This window comes from Tamandua tetradactyla, chromosome 18 (genome assembly GCF_023851605.1).
Source record: "Tamandua tetradactyla isolate mTamTet1 chromosome 18, mTamTet1.pri, whole genome shotgun sequence".
Taxonomy (NCBI): domain Eukaryota; kingdom Metazoa; phylum Chordata; class Mammalia; order Pilosa; family Myrmecophagidae; genus Tamandua; species Tamandua tetradactyla.
The window spans coordinates 36474761-36489951 of NC_135344.1; the positions used below are offsets into that span (position 1 = coordinate 36474761).

At 46.5% G+C, this 15191-nt stretch overlaps 1 protein-coding gene across 2 annotated transcripts in view; it reads left to right on the plus strand.

Moving 5' to 3' along the window:
• The first annotated feature begins 11034 nt into the window (after positions 1-11034).
• The window catches only part of ST8SIA5 (ST8 alpha-N-acetyl-neuraminide alpha-2,8-sialyltransferase 5), a 67222-nt gene continuing 63065 nt past the window's right edge, over positions 11035-15191 (plus strand). For both annotated transcript variants that reach the window (XM_077135551.1, XM_077135553.1), the window contains exon 1: positions 11035-11193. In XM_077135551.1, the coding sequence (XP_076991666.1) occupies positions 11063-11193 (131 nt within the window). In that variant the 5' untranslated portion in view covers positions 11035-11062. The remainder of the gene's footprint in view (positions 11194-15191) is intronic.

Consider the following 15191-nt stretch of genomic DNA (forward strand, 5'->3'; position numbering starts at 1 on the left):
TCAGGATAGACACATGAGATTGGGAGAAAGCTCTTTCTCCTTGATGGAAGTTTCATGGGTGTCTTTACCTTGTGATAATTCATGGAGCTGTACGCTATGACTTGTGCACTTTTCCGTATGTATGTTATCCATTTTTAAAAGGTTAGAGTGAAAGATAGGAATTTTGTAGCATACACTTATTGAATCCAAATATATATTTAAAGCACTACTCTCTATTAAACAGCTCTTGTCAGCATCTGTTCAAATGACATTCAAATTTAGGTTTAAGAATCTAAAGATATCCTGATAAAATTGCTTAAAGTTCAGGTCAATGTACAGATTTTAGAACTGAAATTTTGGGAATTGCCAACCCTTTCTTGTGGCTTACTATTTCCTGGTCTGGAACTATCCCTTCCTCCATCCAACTGGACCTTGGATGTGATGGCTGGATATCTAGTGTTTATCTTGGAACTTGAGGAAAGGACCAAATCCTTGGGATATCAGAGTCATGAGCCAGAAAGAGCCTGAGTATAGCCTAGGATTACTTGCCTCTTAAATCCTGGTACATGGTAGAGAAAAACAGTGCCTTTATTACAATTTGTCATCTTGGGAGCTTCTTTTCCTCATAGCTAATCTGATTCTAACTCATACACTCACTTCCCATGAAAGGACAATAGCTTTTCCTTGCTCTCCTTGGGCCTCATGGTTAACCAAGGATCTGATGGAAACCTAAACTTTGATCGGATCCGCTTCAAGAGATTAGGCCCTGCATGAAAGCTGAATGGATGACCGAAGTGGTTTGATTTAGGGTGATCCAGGAAGCCTCCCCACTACCCGGTTCACCTACATGTTGCCTGAAATTCCATCTTTATGTATTAATTGATACAATTATGCAGCTATGAGGATTTCTACTGAAAACCACATGAATCTGGGTAAGGGCATATTAAATTATCTCTTAACATTAGCATAAAGCCATTTATCTTAGAATTAAAGATTGAGTCAGAGAAGTTTCAAGATGAATGGGCACTTAGGAGATCATTTAGCCCAGTGGCTTTCAAACTATGCTGCAGCTAGCCCTTGCAGGCTACGGTGGTGCCTCAGTGCTGCCATTAAGGGAGTAAAGGGGGTTGGAAGAATGAGGGGGACACAGGATACCCTTCTGCTTTGAATTCAGGATTATGCTGCTGGAAAAAGTTTTTTAAACCACAGCTCTCTATTTTATATGCTTAAAATACAAGGTTGCTAACAGGTTAATAAACCCTAAATTCATGCAGCCAGCTACTGGCATAATCAGTCCTAGAATTCAAGATTTGGTTTCATAGGTGTGTGCTCTTTCCACTATCCCTTACTTCTCATGTTAGCTTCAGACACATATTAAAGAGATGAGAAAGAAAGACACAAGACAGGTAAATTCTGGTGGGAGGAGAGAGAAAGAGGGCTGATCCTGAACTGTGGTTCATTGGGGATTTTGGAGGGTCATATGAGGCTGCAGACAGTCCTGGGGTCTTGGGGGATTCAGGTGTCCATGGGGGAAGAGGAAGGCCACTGAGGACACTTGACCAAGTTTGCAAATTTGTTGAGACTCAATATTTGAGAAGTTTCTCCCCATAGGCCATAGTGAATAATGTGTTTACCTTAGAGTTGTATGGCTTTGTAATTTACAAAATGCTCTTTCATTTTTACATTTAATCCTCACAGACTCCCACTTTGAGGGATAGGTGTTATGTTTATTCAGATTACATGTGAGAAAACCAATGAATTAGAGAAAGTAGGTGTCTCTCCTGAGCCCACAGAGCTGAGACTAAAGCATGTCTCCTCCTGACTCTCAGTTCTGAGCTTTCCCACTTGCAGGGGCACCCACCTGCCAGGGCACTGCCAGCCAGTTGCTCCAGCCTTGTCGCAGCCTTTGCAGCCAAACACCAGGACATTCAGACAACAAGTGTAATTTTTCCACACTTGCAAATTGGTTGACCTGTTGCCTGGTTCCTCACTGTCATTATGAGCTTTGTGATTATAGTCCTAAGTGCTAGCCCGAGGAAACCAGTAAAACGTGTGGGTGGGTTTTGTGTGTGTGTGTTTGTGAGGGGAGAGGGGAGGAGGACAGAGTGTCACGGGTAGTGTTAGACATGATTCTGAAACTTTTCTGGGATGTTGAAGTGGCATATCTATCCACTCTCTGATTTCCTGTTATCAACGTTGTGCTAATTCCCAGCAACAATGTTCCATTAAAAGGAGGAAAGGGGAAAATAAATAGGAAAAAGTGCTACTTATCATGGCTGAGACCCAGGGGTTGACTCCCCAACATCCATTCCATCTCCACCTGTATAGCAGCAATGTGGTTTCTAGAATTTCCCATAGATCTGGAGGGCTGAGAAATTCTTAATAGATTAAGCCAATTATGACAATACCAACCTCCTGATCAGTGTCAGGTGCAAGCCAGTCGAGGCATGGTGTCCTTTAGTGATTCTTATTGGTTCCTGGTTGGCATCCACTCTTCCTCCCCTTCCTTCCCTCTCTCCCTCTCCCTCCCTCCCTCCCACTGTTGCTCCAAATGCTGCTGGCAGCTGTCACATGGCCACAAGTGTGGACAGTTTTAGAAAGAAGCCTATGCTATAGATGGCAGAGCAGAGGATGTGAAAGAACTTGGGTTCTGGAAATTCTGAAGCCAATTGGGGAGTTCACTCTACCTCTAGATTTCTTGATATGTGAGATAAATTTCTCCTTGGTTCCTGGTACTTTAGTTGAAAGATTTTAACTGATATGCTGACCTTTATGACTGCAGAAGTGGGGTTGAATCTTCTCAAGGAACCCATATTTATGCTTAGGTGTCCCTGGTGATCAGGGCATACTTTATGAGACAGCGGGTCAAAATTAGAGGGCAGTTTATTTATAGAAATATCATCCTGGGATACCTCAGGGACAAGTGAATCTGTGTTAATGTGTTAACAGTGGAAAAATGGATTAACATGTTATAATTTATCATTCCTCTCTGGGTAAAATGCTTAAACACAGGGGAATGCCTTTTATATAGTGACTCTTTAGCTCAGTGGGATAGGACTTTTTATATGGGGCTCTGCATATCATGTAGTGCACACTATAGGTAGGCAAAGTACAACCTCCCCCCCACTGCCATTCCTTTCCCTATTATCTATGCTTTCATGCTACAATGCACAGATCTGACAGAAACCATATGGCCCACAAAGCCTATAATATTTATTTTCTGGTCCTGTGCTGGGTTGAAGCTATGTAGCTCAAAAAACAATGTCCTTTAATCCTCATTCAATATTGCTGGGTGGGATCTTTTTTATTGTTTCCACTGAGATGTGACCCACCCAATTGTGAGTAGTAACCTTTGATTAGATGGTTTCCATGGAGATGTGTCTCCACCCATTCAAGGTGGGGTTGCTTACTGGAGACTTTTAAGACAGAACCATTTTGAAAAAGGCTTTAGAGCAACCAGGACAAACAAACCCAATAGAGCAACAGAGCCCACACAGCCAGAGACCTTTGGAGATGCGCAAAGAAAATGCCACTGAAGAAGCCTAGAGAGAAAGTTAGCAGACATTGCCATATGCCTCTCCAGCTGAAAGAAAAACCCCAAAAGTCATCGGTCTTCTTGGGCCAAGGTATCTTTCCCTGGATGCCTTAATTTGGACATTTTAATAGTCTTGCCTTAATTTGGATTTTTTCAAGGCCTTAGAACTGTCAACTTAAAACTTAGTAAATTCCCCTTTCTAAAAACCATTCCATTTCTGGCATATTGCATTCTGGCAGCTTTTACAAACTAAAACAGGTCCTTTCAGAAAAAGTTTGTTGACCCCTGGTATATGCTATTGTCTATATGGCTTATAAGTAATGACAGTTTGGGCAAACCTACAACATAGCAAGGCTATATTGGTGAGCTGCTGGCATATCGGTGAAATACGTGGGGACAACTGTCTATATTTAGGGTGTTCAGGAAGAATACATCAATCTTGTTGTGGTTGTTCTTCATAGAACTATTGATGACCCGCGGATAGTTAGATGACAAAAATTTTCTGTAAAATGAATCCTATTTCCACTAATTTCTCTTGTACAATTATATATGTGTTCCTTCAGAAAACTGCTCCCCATTAGATGGTGTTGAAAACATATGCAGATGTGGTTAAGATGATAGTCACTTGTGTGGTCTTTACAGTGCTATGAGTCCAATTCTAATGGGCCGACACCTTTACTGCAGTCACAAATAATAATTTGGGTGAAAGTTCTCTCCAGCAAGAGCACTAGGATGTAAATGAAAGCTGTCAGAGTCTTTCCATGGAGCAGGGCATTTAAAAGGGAGGCAGAGGAGAGTGCCATTACACCAGCAATCTGTGGAGCAGAGGGGACCCCAGAAAGTGACAAAAGAGGGCACCAAACAAAGACAGACTCTGCCAATGGTACAAAATGCCAATATTTTGTGGTGGACCAGCCATAACCATGTTTAACCTATTTCCGTGAATCTCGAATGAATTGAATAATGAGGCATTTAATACAGAGACAGCTTTTATAAAGCAGTAATCATATTCCTCTTCTCCTTTCCTGCTCCCCTGGAAGGAGGCAGTGAATCATTCCTCAAGTTGGTACAATAATCAGTGGTGGGGCTGCCTGCCAAGGGCCAGGGGGTGGGGTCTGGTGCTGTCAGGGAGAGGAAGGATAAGCCAGTCACATCCACGTCTTTTCAGGCATTGTTCCCTCAAACTGTTCTCCACCAACCCGCAGATCGATTTATCTAAAATGCTAATCTAATCAGATTTCTCGCCTGCTTAAAATCTTGCAATGATTGTATGAATCAAATCCAAACCCACTCTGCTCTGGCTCCTGTCCTCCCGCTGAGCCTTGTCTCTCCAGCCACGTCTCCCGCTTCCAGCCTTTGCCCAGGTTGATCCTTCTGCCTAGAACAGCTTGTCCCACTTTCCTTACCTGGCTGACTGTACCTGCCCTTCACAATCCAGGTAAAACACCACTTCCTCTGGAAACCTTCCTTGCTGTTTCTCCCCCAACTCCTCTAGCCCCAACCTGGCTCTCAATATAGGCTTGAGACATACTTGGCCCACTCAAGGGTATTGTCTGTCCATCATCCTCATTGGACTCTAAATTCCTTTAAGGAGCTTTTAGAACCTAGGATGGTGATAAACCGACACATGTTTTCTGTAGCCATGGCCTTAAGATTGTGAATCAAACTTGAGGCTTTAGAAGTGGATGATCACAGAGGGACATTCAGTGCTTTTATTTTCTCAGGTACCCAAGGAACATTAAACATTTTTAAGCAGTTATATTTATAGGACATTCTTTTGATAGTCTCAGCATTATACAGACCACCAGCAAAAACGTGTCTAGGGGCTGACGTGGGATTGGAAATGAAAGACAGCATATCAATGGAACTCATCAGCACTCTTCCTCAAGGACAGTGCCTGAGCCAGGGTTTCTACCCCTGGGCTTAGCCTCTAAGGGAAGCAGAGGAGATGCAGGGCCCATTTTGGCCATAATATCATCTAAATGTGGTCTGAGTCACCTTATTACAAATAATGAAGCTGTTCCTGACTATCTGTGGGAATATGACATATCTGAGGTGGAAGTGACTCTGTTCTGTAATGCATTGGTTTAGGGATTAATAAAAAATAATAACGATGATGATGATGATGTCGTGTCCACCCTTTGAAACAAACTGGATAAATTGGGGTAAATGCAGGGAGCAGAATATCTCAGAGTAGATAGTGAGACTGAAGGAGGATGTTTCTCAGGTTGGTGACGTGAAGGCCAAAAGGTGACTTCATAACCATGTTTCAGATTCTGTTATTTGTCATCAATTATTTAGAACACAACTCTTACTTCATAAGGGACTTGAACAAGGGGTTTAAATTATAGTCCTATTGTGTATAATAATAACAATTTATTAAAAATAGATTGGTGAGTCGAAGACTAGTTTCTGCAGTGGAAGAGGCAATGGCAAACCCTGGTTCTCTGGTTTACAAGGCATTTCTGATCACCTGGCAACAAAATATCTTCATTACAGAAGCTGTCTAAAAGCCAGGAATCAGCCTCTTGAAGGCTTTACTTGGTAACACAAATGTAAAGAGGGACAAGAACAGCATGTACTTATCACAAACTCCTTAAACACCTGGACAGGAGGTCACTTACATAATCTGGCAGTTTGCAGTTAGTATGATCTAAAAATCAGCTCTCTTAAACCAGTGAAACCTCTAAGGTCTTTTTTTCTTTTTTTTTAAATCAACTTTCTAAATTGTATTGGAGATGGTGCTCACGGCATGAGTAATGCCCATCAGTTATCAGTAATTTAGTAGCTTGTGCCAGTGTTGACATTTGTTCTCGGCTTAATTGTGCGTGAGTATGTGTTTTAAACAATGATGCAGCTGGCTCCATTCTTGGTAATTAGGATATAAAAATAGTATTCACTGGATCTGGCAGGGCGATCAGTTCTCCATGTGTCTACTCGTGTTTGCAAGGCCTTCTGAGTGTTTGCTGCAATTCTACAACCAGAATATAAATTCAACTCAAAATGGAACCTAGACTCATATCAATAGCAATGGCCGGGACCTCAGACCTTCATGTTTCAAGATCTTAGGTCTCTGACTCCACCACAGAGGTTTGTCAGGTGTTTGTATATATGGTAAATATATGTCTTTGGCTTGATAGGAAGGTAGATTTTAAATGCCATTAGGATTAGAAGGGAAGTGTCAGCAGAGGCACAAGGGACTACTGCTGATCATTTACAGGTATCAAGTGGCCTAAACATATCACAGATGGAGTGTTGTTCCAAAGCTGTAACTGTGGTTACCGTTATTGCAACTCATGCCACTGTGCCCGCCATGGAGGAGAATAAGCCCCAGGGTTTGGAGCTATTATTTGTCCTCGGCTAGTTTGGTTCTTAGCTTGGTGGGCTTTTGGCTATTGCGAATAGCCAGTCAATGTTAAAGTCAGTTAGGGTGGGGCTAATTCCTCATTAGGTCATGGCAAATCTGAATAAAATATCTATTCAAAAGTAATTTCTCAAGAAAAAAATAAATAAAAAAGAAGAAAAATTAAAAAATGAAAAAGTAATTTCTCCCTTCGGAAAACTGTGTGACAGTGGTCTCTAAAGCTGATTATATACCCACTCTGTGATCCAGCAATTTCACTCCTAAATAAGATACCCAGCAGAAATGCATGTCTTCTTTCACAAGAAGAGGTGTGCTGGAAGGCACATGCAGCAACAACCCAGATGGCTTTCAACAGGAGAATGGATAAATAGGTTGTGATATCATCACAAAATGGCATATTATACAGCAAAAAGATCAAACAAACTATGGCTAGGTGTGATACATTAGCTTTTTATTGCTGTGAAACAAATGATCACAAACTCAGTGGCTTAAAACAACACACATTTATTAGTTCACAGTACTGTAGGTCTTAAGCCCGGGCACAGTGTAGCTGGGTTCTCTGCTGAGGGTTTCACAGGCTGAAATTAAGGTGGATCTCAGGGACCTCTTCCAAGCTCATTCTGGTGGTGAGCAGAATTCAGTTCCTTGGTGACTGAGGATTGAGGTTCTTCATTTCCTTGCTGGCTTTCCAAACCAATCGCAACTCCTAAAGGCCATCCCCATCCCTTGCCATGTAGTTCCCTTTATCTTCTAGCCAACAATGAAGAATTTTCCTCAAGGAAAATCTCTCTCTTTCACCCAGGAAGAGCCCTGACCTTTTTAAGGGTTCATCTGATTAGGTCTGGCCCACCGAAGATAATCTTCCTTTCTTAAAACCAACTGTTTTGGAACTGTGCTGGTTTGAAATTATGTAAGTACCCTATAAAAGCCATGTTTTAATCCTAATCCCATTTTGTAAAGGCAGCCGTTTCTTCTAATCCCTAGTCAGTACTGTATGTTTGAAACCAATTAGCTCATTTCCCTGGAGATGTGATTTAATCAAGAGTGGTTTTTAAACTGGATTAGGTGGAGGCATGTCTCCACCCACTTGGGTGGGTCTTGATTACTTTACTGGAATCCTATAAAAGAGGAAACATTTTGGAGAAAACTGGAGATTCTAAGAGAGCAGAGAATGATATAGCCACGAGAAGCAGAGAGTCTACCAGCCAGTGACCTTTGGAGATAAAGAAGGAAACCCCCCCCGGGGAGCTTCATGAAACAGGAAGCCAGGAGAAGAAGCTAGCAGATGATGCCATGTTCACCATGTGCCTTTCCAGATGAGAGAAAAACCCTGACTGTGTTCACTATGTGCCTTCTCATTTGAGAGAGAAACCCTGAACTTCATTGGCCTTCTTGAACCAAGGTATCTTTTTCCTGGCTGCCTTAGATTGGACATTTCTATGGACTTGTTTTAATCAGGACATTTTCTTGGCCTTAGAACTAGCAATTTATTAAATTCCCCTTTTTAAAAGCCATTCTGTTTCTGGTATATTGCATTCTAGCAGCTAGCAAACTAGAACAGGGACCTTGATTATAACTTAATTAATTCCATCTATACTGAATGTTTGAGTAACTGGTACATCTAGTATTTGAATAACACAGCAGCACCTAGTCTTTGAATAACTGGGAGAAGGTGTATGTACACCAGATGGCAGGGACACTTAGGATTCTGCCTATCACACACGACAACATGGATGAATCCCACAATCAATGTGGAGCAAAAAAAGAAGACAGACACAAAATAATACATAACATGTGATTCCATTTATATAAAATATGAAAACAGGAGGTACTAATCTTTGATTAGAAGTCAGGATAGTGGTTTCTCTTGTGAGAGTAGTGGAAAGAGGCATGAGAGGGGACTCCCAGGGGCTGAGAATGTTGTTTGCTGATCGCAGTGCCAGTTACATGGGCATGTGCAGTGTGAAAACTCAGTGACCTGAACAGTTGTGATTTGTGCACTTTTCTGTAAATGTGTTAAACTTCAATTTAAAAAAATTTTAGAGTAATATTCAGTTTATTACTTTAAAATAGATTTGGTTTGTTTTTACAAGGATGCATGCATCCAAAGACAGCTATCAGGGTGAGTTCCTAATGGGGTTGGGGAACGAGCTGGAAAAGAAATGAAAGAAGAGAGTACCTGGCCTGGAATACTGACAGTAGTGCCTCGGCAATTCTGAACATCGAGGACCATCAAGATTAAAAAATTGTACTCTGGCAACCTGGAACCTCTGTGCAGGACAGGTGGCCCAGGGTAAAATGAAATACCCTTGTTCAAAAATCATCAATAACTCTGGGGGAGAGGGATGGGGGGCAAGTCCCCCCTTGCTGTATTGTATGGGAGAAAGAGCTACATCTCAGGTTCTAAGGGCTTCTCTTTGGGCAACTACAGCCTCAGTCCTTTCAACTATAAAATAAGTTAGCAAGAGGCAAGGAGGCCGAAATTCATTGCTATGTGTGGGAGCAAGCATTTTTGTGAAATGTAAGCTACCAAACAAATACAGGGATTATTATAATGTGGACCCTTTGGAAGTTTGTGAATTATTTCTTTAATTGGTTAAAAAGCCTACCTGCGACCTTGCTGATACATAAACTCTTAACGGATAGTGCAGAGTCCATTTCCACCTTGCTTGGGTGAATTAACACAAATTCCAAATGATCGGAACCCTAATCTTGAGGTTTTACCGTTCTTTTCTTGTCCAAGTCCAAGAAGAAAACGACTAAATGCCAAGACCGACGGTTTTGGAGACCCGGCACTTGCCATCAAACTTCCGCTTGCTGAAGTCTGAATTTCGATCAAGTCCTGAGCTGAATGCTTGACCTGACCCTACAGCCTCCCCAAGAGGCTAGAGGGCCCGGGAAAGGGGCACCCTAGAATCATCCAGCTAGGGCCTAATGGTGTTGCCGCGAGGTTGTGACTCGCAGGCGCCGGGAGACCCTGGAATGTTCGGATGACAGGGCTGGGGTTTGGGGGCTCATTTGTGATAAAGGTTTCTGAAGAGGCAACATTCGCGTGGCATTCCCGTGTTGACTTTCCCTGGCATGCTCTCTGAAGCACAAATCTTTCTCGACTTAGTGACTTACTAAAGCGTTAGGGGATCGTAGTACCCAAAGGCGACCGGCTGCCTGATCCATGATTAACGAGTGGTTCCAAGGATTAAGACCCGGTCCTAGTGTCTCGGTGACAACAGGACGGGAGCTGCAGTTGGGGAAGGGGAGTAGGGCTGCAGAGGAGGCAGGAAGGTCCTGAACTTCCTCTCGTCAGGGGTTGGGGGCCCAGGTCTCGGCGCCACCGGGCAGGACATCAGCATGCAGCCGCCGCGCGCGCCGTCCTTGAAGGGTTGCCGGACTGACCTTGCTCTGCTTTCTCCGGAGAAATCTCCAAGAGATCGCGAGGACGCGGCCACGGCGGTGACTCAGTACCCTGCCAGCTCCATGCAAAATCTCCCCTCCAGCAAGCCCAGCTCTGCAGCGGTGGCTTCCCCTTCCCGCATCCTTTCTAATCCGGAGATTCAGACCCGGCGTTTTACGCTCCACCCTTCCCCCCTCTCCCCGGCCCGCCTGTCATTAGCCAGATTGTCCCGGTGTTTTGTCCTCTCCCTCCTCCGCAGAACTGAAGGCCAACCTTCGTGCTTCCTCCCCAGGGACCTGAGGATCGGATTGGCCCACCGGATCCAGGGCACCCCGCGCTGGGTGACCGCGATCCGGAGCCTAGCCAGAGGGGCGGTGCGCGGACGCGCTCGCGCGCACCAGCAGACGGCGCAGGGGCTCCGCTCCCCATTGGCCACCGCCTCGGCGGGAGGGGCTGCCTCCGGCTCGGGGCACCTGGCTGTGCCCCTCCGCGAAGAAACCCGCGGCTGCCGGGCAGTGACGCCCGGAGGTAAAGACATCGGGAGGGAAGGCCCGGGGCGGCGGCGGAGCTCTCTGCGGCGGTCCCTGCCTGGCCCTCCGCCCCGGCGCCAGGGTTGCTCGGATGCCCTTTGCTCCGGCCGCTCCAGCTGGAAACTTTACCCCGGCGAAGTCCGTCGCTCGTCTGACCACGCCATGAGGCACCTGGTCAGCCGCGCGCCCCCCAGGGCCCCGGAGCCCGGTGCGTGAATGCCAGGCCCCGCCGCGCCCCTCCGCGCCCGCGCGCCGCCGCCAGGATGCGCTACGCGGACCCCTCGGCCAACCGGGATTTACTGGGGAACCGAACTTTGCTCTTCATCTTCATCTGCGCCTTTGCCTTGGTGACCTTGCTGCAACAGATCCTCTACGGCAGGAACTACATCAAGAGGTAAGAAAGTCCGAGCGGGGGTGGGGATGCGTGGAGCCGGAGGGCGAGCGTCCAGGTGGCCGCCGCAGCGTCTGCCGGCGCGTCCCGGGGGTGAGTGACGGTGGGGCCCGCACTTAGCCCGGAGCAGCTGCGCGTTAGGCTTGGGTCAAGGCTCTCCGAAGCGCAACTCGGCTCCAAACCGGAGGAGAGAGACTGCCCAGTGCCGGCCATAGGGGGCCGACAACTTTGTTCGGCTGTGAAAAACGGGGGACAGGTTGGAATTCGGAGCAGCCAAGCTGACGCTAAATCCATTTGAGTTCCCATAGTCGGCGCGGGGGCCGGATCGGTATCAAACCCAGAGGTCCGTGGCCGTTTGGCTGGAGGGGAGACTCTCAAAGATGGGGCTCAAAACTGGACAGGATTAATTCGCGAGTATTGAACTTTTGTGGGGACCCTTCCCCCACGAGGGTGTGATGGGGGTGGTAGTGGGTTGGGGCGATGCGACAGGGAGAGTGAATTCCTATAATTCCACAGCCACCGGGTGTGTGAAACCCACATCCCGATCCCTGCCGAAACTGGTAGTTCTCATCCTTACCCCAGAAGGGCAGAGCTGCAGCAGAAGTTAACCCTCCCCACGCATCGGGAAACTCCATTAAGAGAAACAGCAGTTAAGAGGTGTCACTCAGGAACCCGGCCTGCAGCCTCAGTCCCTTGTGCGTGCGCAGATCTACACTGAAATGCCGTTTCTTCTCTGTGCTCTGGCTCTGTTAGCCGAGGAGAAACGCTTCGGCTTACTCTGCCTATTGCCGGAGAGGGATTTGACCTGAAGATACAAGGATATCATAGCCTCTCTTGGAAAGAGCCCCCTCTTCTCCTCTCTGCTGGAGCCTTTTCCTTTGCTGTCAGCGTCTCCTTACTCTCACCTCCAACCCTCGGACTGATAGGAAAAAAAATTGCCTCATTGGCTCTTAAAGCGTCCCATCTTCTTCTCTAAACTGAATAGTAAAATAATATTCTCATCCCTTCCTTTGGGTTCCACACCTGTCATTTATTCCCCTAATCTGAACTGTGTTCTGAGGTGGGAGGGAAAGGTTGCTGCTGGATGTAGGAAAGCCAAGCAGATAAGACATTTACCCCTCCGTGTACTTCCCCCCAGATCTGGGGAGTATGAGGCCTGTTTTCCACCCAGTCACTGCTCCTGACCTTCCCACAGAGTGTTTTTCCTTAGAGAACATTTTTCACTGAGCCTCCTGGCTTATTGGGTTCCACTACGCCTGCCTCCTCTTTTGGTTATTGCCACCCCCTGAGATGACCCCCTGCAAGGACAGTAGGGCCCCGAATGGCCTGCTGCAGGCCTGCAGGCCTCCTGCCAGCTGCTGTCTTGGCACTTGCTTCTCAGTAGGATGGCTCTGGGTTTCCGGCCCCTGCTGGCACCTACACCAAGCTGCTGGGACTGCTGGGATCCCTTCTGCCTTGTCAACTAGGGGAGAGTATCAGTGTCCATGGCAAAAGCCAAATCAGCTACTAGCGACTTGCTCTGGCTAGTCCTCCCTGGTCTTGCGGGATGGCCAGGCTGCCCCGAATTCGGCAGCTGCATCAGCCATCTCCATCCTCCCTCACAGGGAGACACTGACCCCCTAAGTCACATAGATGCCACCCCACTGACCCCACTCCAGGGATTTGGGTTAATCCAATCGAGTAAAACTTGTATATGCTCAAGTGCTGTGGGGACTGGAAAGAAGAGGATGATGTGCTTCTTGTGCTCAGGGTGTTTGAAATCTGTTTGGGGGAAACAAATGGCCACACATGAGACAGCTAGGAAGTTAAGTGTTAAACTCTCCAAGGAGGCATAAAGAAGAGGTGAGCTGAAGTAGTTAGGGAAGCCTGCCCAGAGGAGGTAGGATTTGAGTGGGCCTTGAAGGAAGGGTAAGATTTGGACAGGTGGGGAGAAGTGTGCACATCCAGAACTGAAGAGGGCAGGAGCAAACCTATCGGGATGCAGGTGTGACACCATCTGTTCTCACCTCTCCTATGCCTGACCCCTACCCACCCTACAGCACTTGGCTTCACCCTTGGTTAGTTCTTCAGGAAGGCCACCCTGACCCCAAACCTGGCTGCCACATCTATGCACCCATAGCACCTGTTCGTTGTCTCATTTCCTGCACAGATCATAACTGTAATGAACCGGCTTGCGTGTGATTATTCATCTCTCTGCCATCTATAAACACTAGGTGAGCGCTTCTCATGCACAGGTCATGGAACTGCCCTGGAACCAGACTCTGGGTGAAATCCCATAACCTGCCTTTTTAACAGGCTCTCCAGGTGATTTGTAAATGCCTGATGAGCTTCAGAACTGCTGCCCTAGATTAGTGGTTCTCAATTGAGGGCAATATGTCCCCCCAGGCAACGTCAGGAGACACTTTTAGTTGTTACAACTGGGGCAAGGAGAATGCTCCTGGCATCTAATGGGTTGAGGCCAGGGATGCTGCTCAGCATCCTGCAATGTTGACACAGGGTCAATCCCTACAACAGAGAATTATCTGGCCCCAAATGTCAGTAGTTCTGAGGTGGAGAAAACTTGCTCTAGACGAAAGCTCCACGAGGGAAAAATTCACTCTCTTTCATCCCCAGCTGTACAATGATCACCAAATATGTCCTGGAACACAGTAAGTTCTCACTGAATATTGGCTAATGAATAAATGATTGAAAATGGCGTGTGTGTGTGCTGTGGTGAGAATTGGAAGAGACACGGTGAAGAAATGGATCCAAGTGATGTATGAAGGAATTCAGGGAAGGAGGTTGTGGGTGTAATGTTGGGTGGGTAATTTCAGTGAAGTGCCTTGAAGTGTTGGGAAGAGCAGTTTGAACTTGGTGCATTAGGCCATAGGGAGTCACATCTGGTCTGTGAGCAGAGTAATGACACATGATAAAAGCTCCTAGTAAGAAATTTATCTGGGCTCTGGACAGAAAGGGTTAGAACAGGAGAGCTGGGAGACTGTTGTCATAGCCTAGTCAGAGTGGACGGGGAGCAGATCCACTTTGGGGCCAGGATATTCCTGAAGGTTGCTATTCTTTGCTTCTGCGCTGATTTTTATATTCAACAAGGCCTCTGTTTGCCATCTCAGGGGCACAAAGATGTCAGGTTAACCCAGTGAGAATTTAGGGATGGCTTGTGCCAGAAGGACGTGGGAGGTGGGCATCCATTTCTTCAGGCCCTTGACCTTGCTCTGTGCTGTGCAGTGGGCACTTCTAGGAAGTCCCATTGAAGGCAGTCAGAATTCTGGGGACCCATCTTGTACATGCCTCCATTGGTCAGGTGGCAGGGTGGATGGCTTAGTGGGCTCAGCATCTCCCCTGGAGAAAGTACACACCATGTGGATTAGGAGAAAAAGGCAAGAAATAGAGCGGTGAAGCTTGCCCTTGAGGTCCTTGTCTTTCCAATCTGTTCCTGATTGGACAAATACTTAATGAAGATTTTCTCTGTGCCAGGTACCACACTATGTGCCGAGGACACAATGGTGAGCTAGACAGTCACAGTCCCAGGTCCCTGGGAGCTCATGGTCTAATGGGAAGACAGAAAGGATCATGATTTATATATGGTCCATGCCTGGAGGTACGGACAAGAGGCCCTAAGGTTGCAGAGGAGAGAGCTATAGCAAATAAAGATGGCTTCATGGTCCATGGAGACATTTGAAGGCTGTCTTAAGGGCAGGGTAAAAGAAGAAGGCAGAGGCTGAGGTGGAAGGAAGGGGATGAAACCCAGCTTGGACAAGGATTGAAAAGTACAGGAAAGAGCTGTATCTGTGTAGCTGGAATATTAGAGAGTGTGGCCCTGTGGCAGATGAGGCAGGCGGGGCCAGAATACAAAGAACAAAGGTAGAGAACACAGGAGAAGAAGACTTCTGGAGGAAAGAAGGTAGATTGGAATCTAGATCTGCTCCAGCACTAGAAGGTGATTCATGTGGAGCTATCCAGCGGCTAGTTGGAAATGAAGCTTCGGAACTGCAGGTGGGGAATAG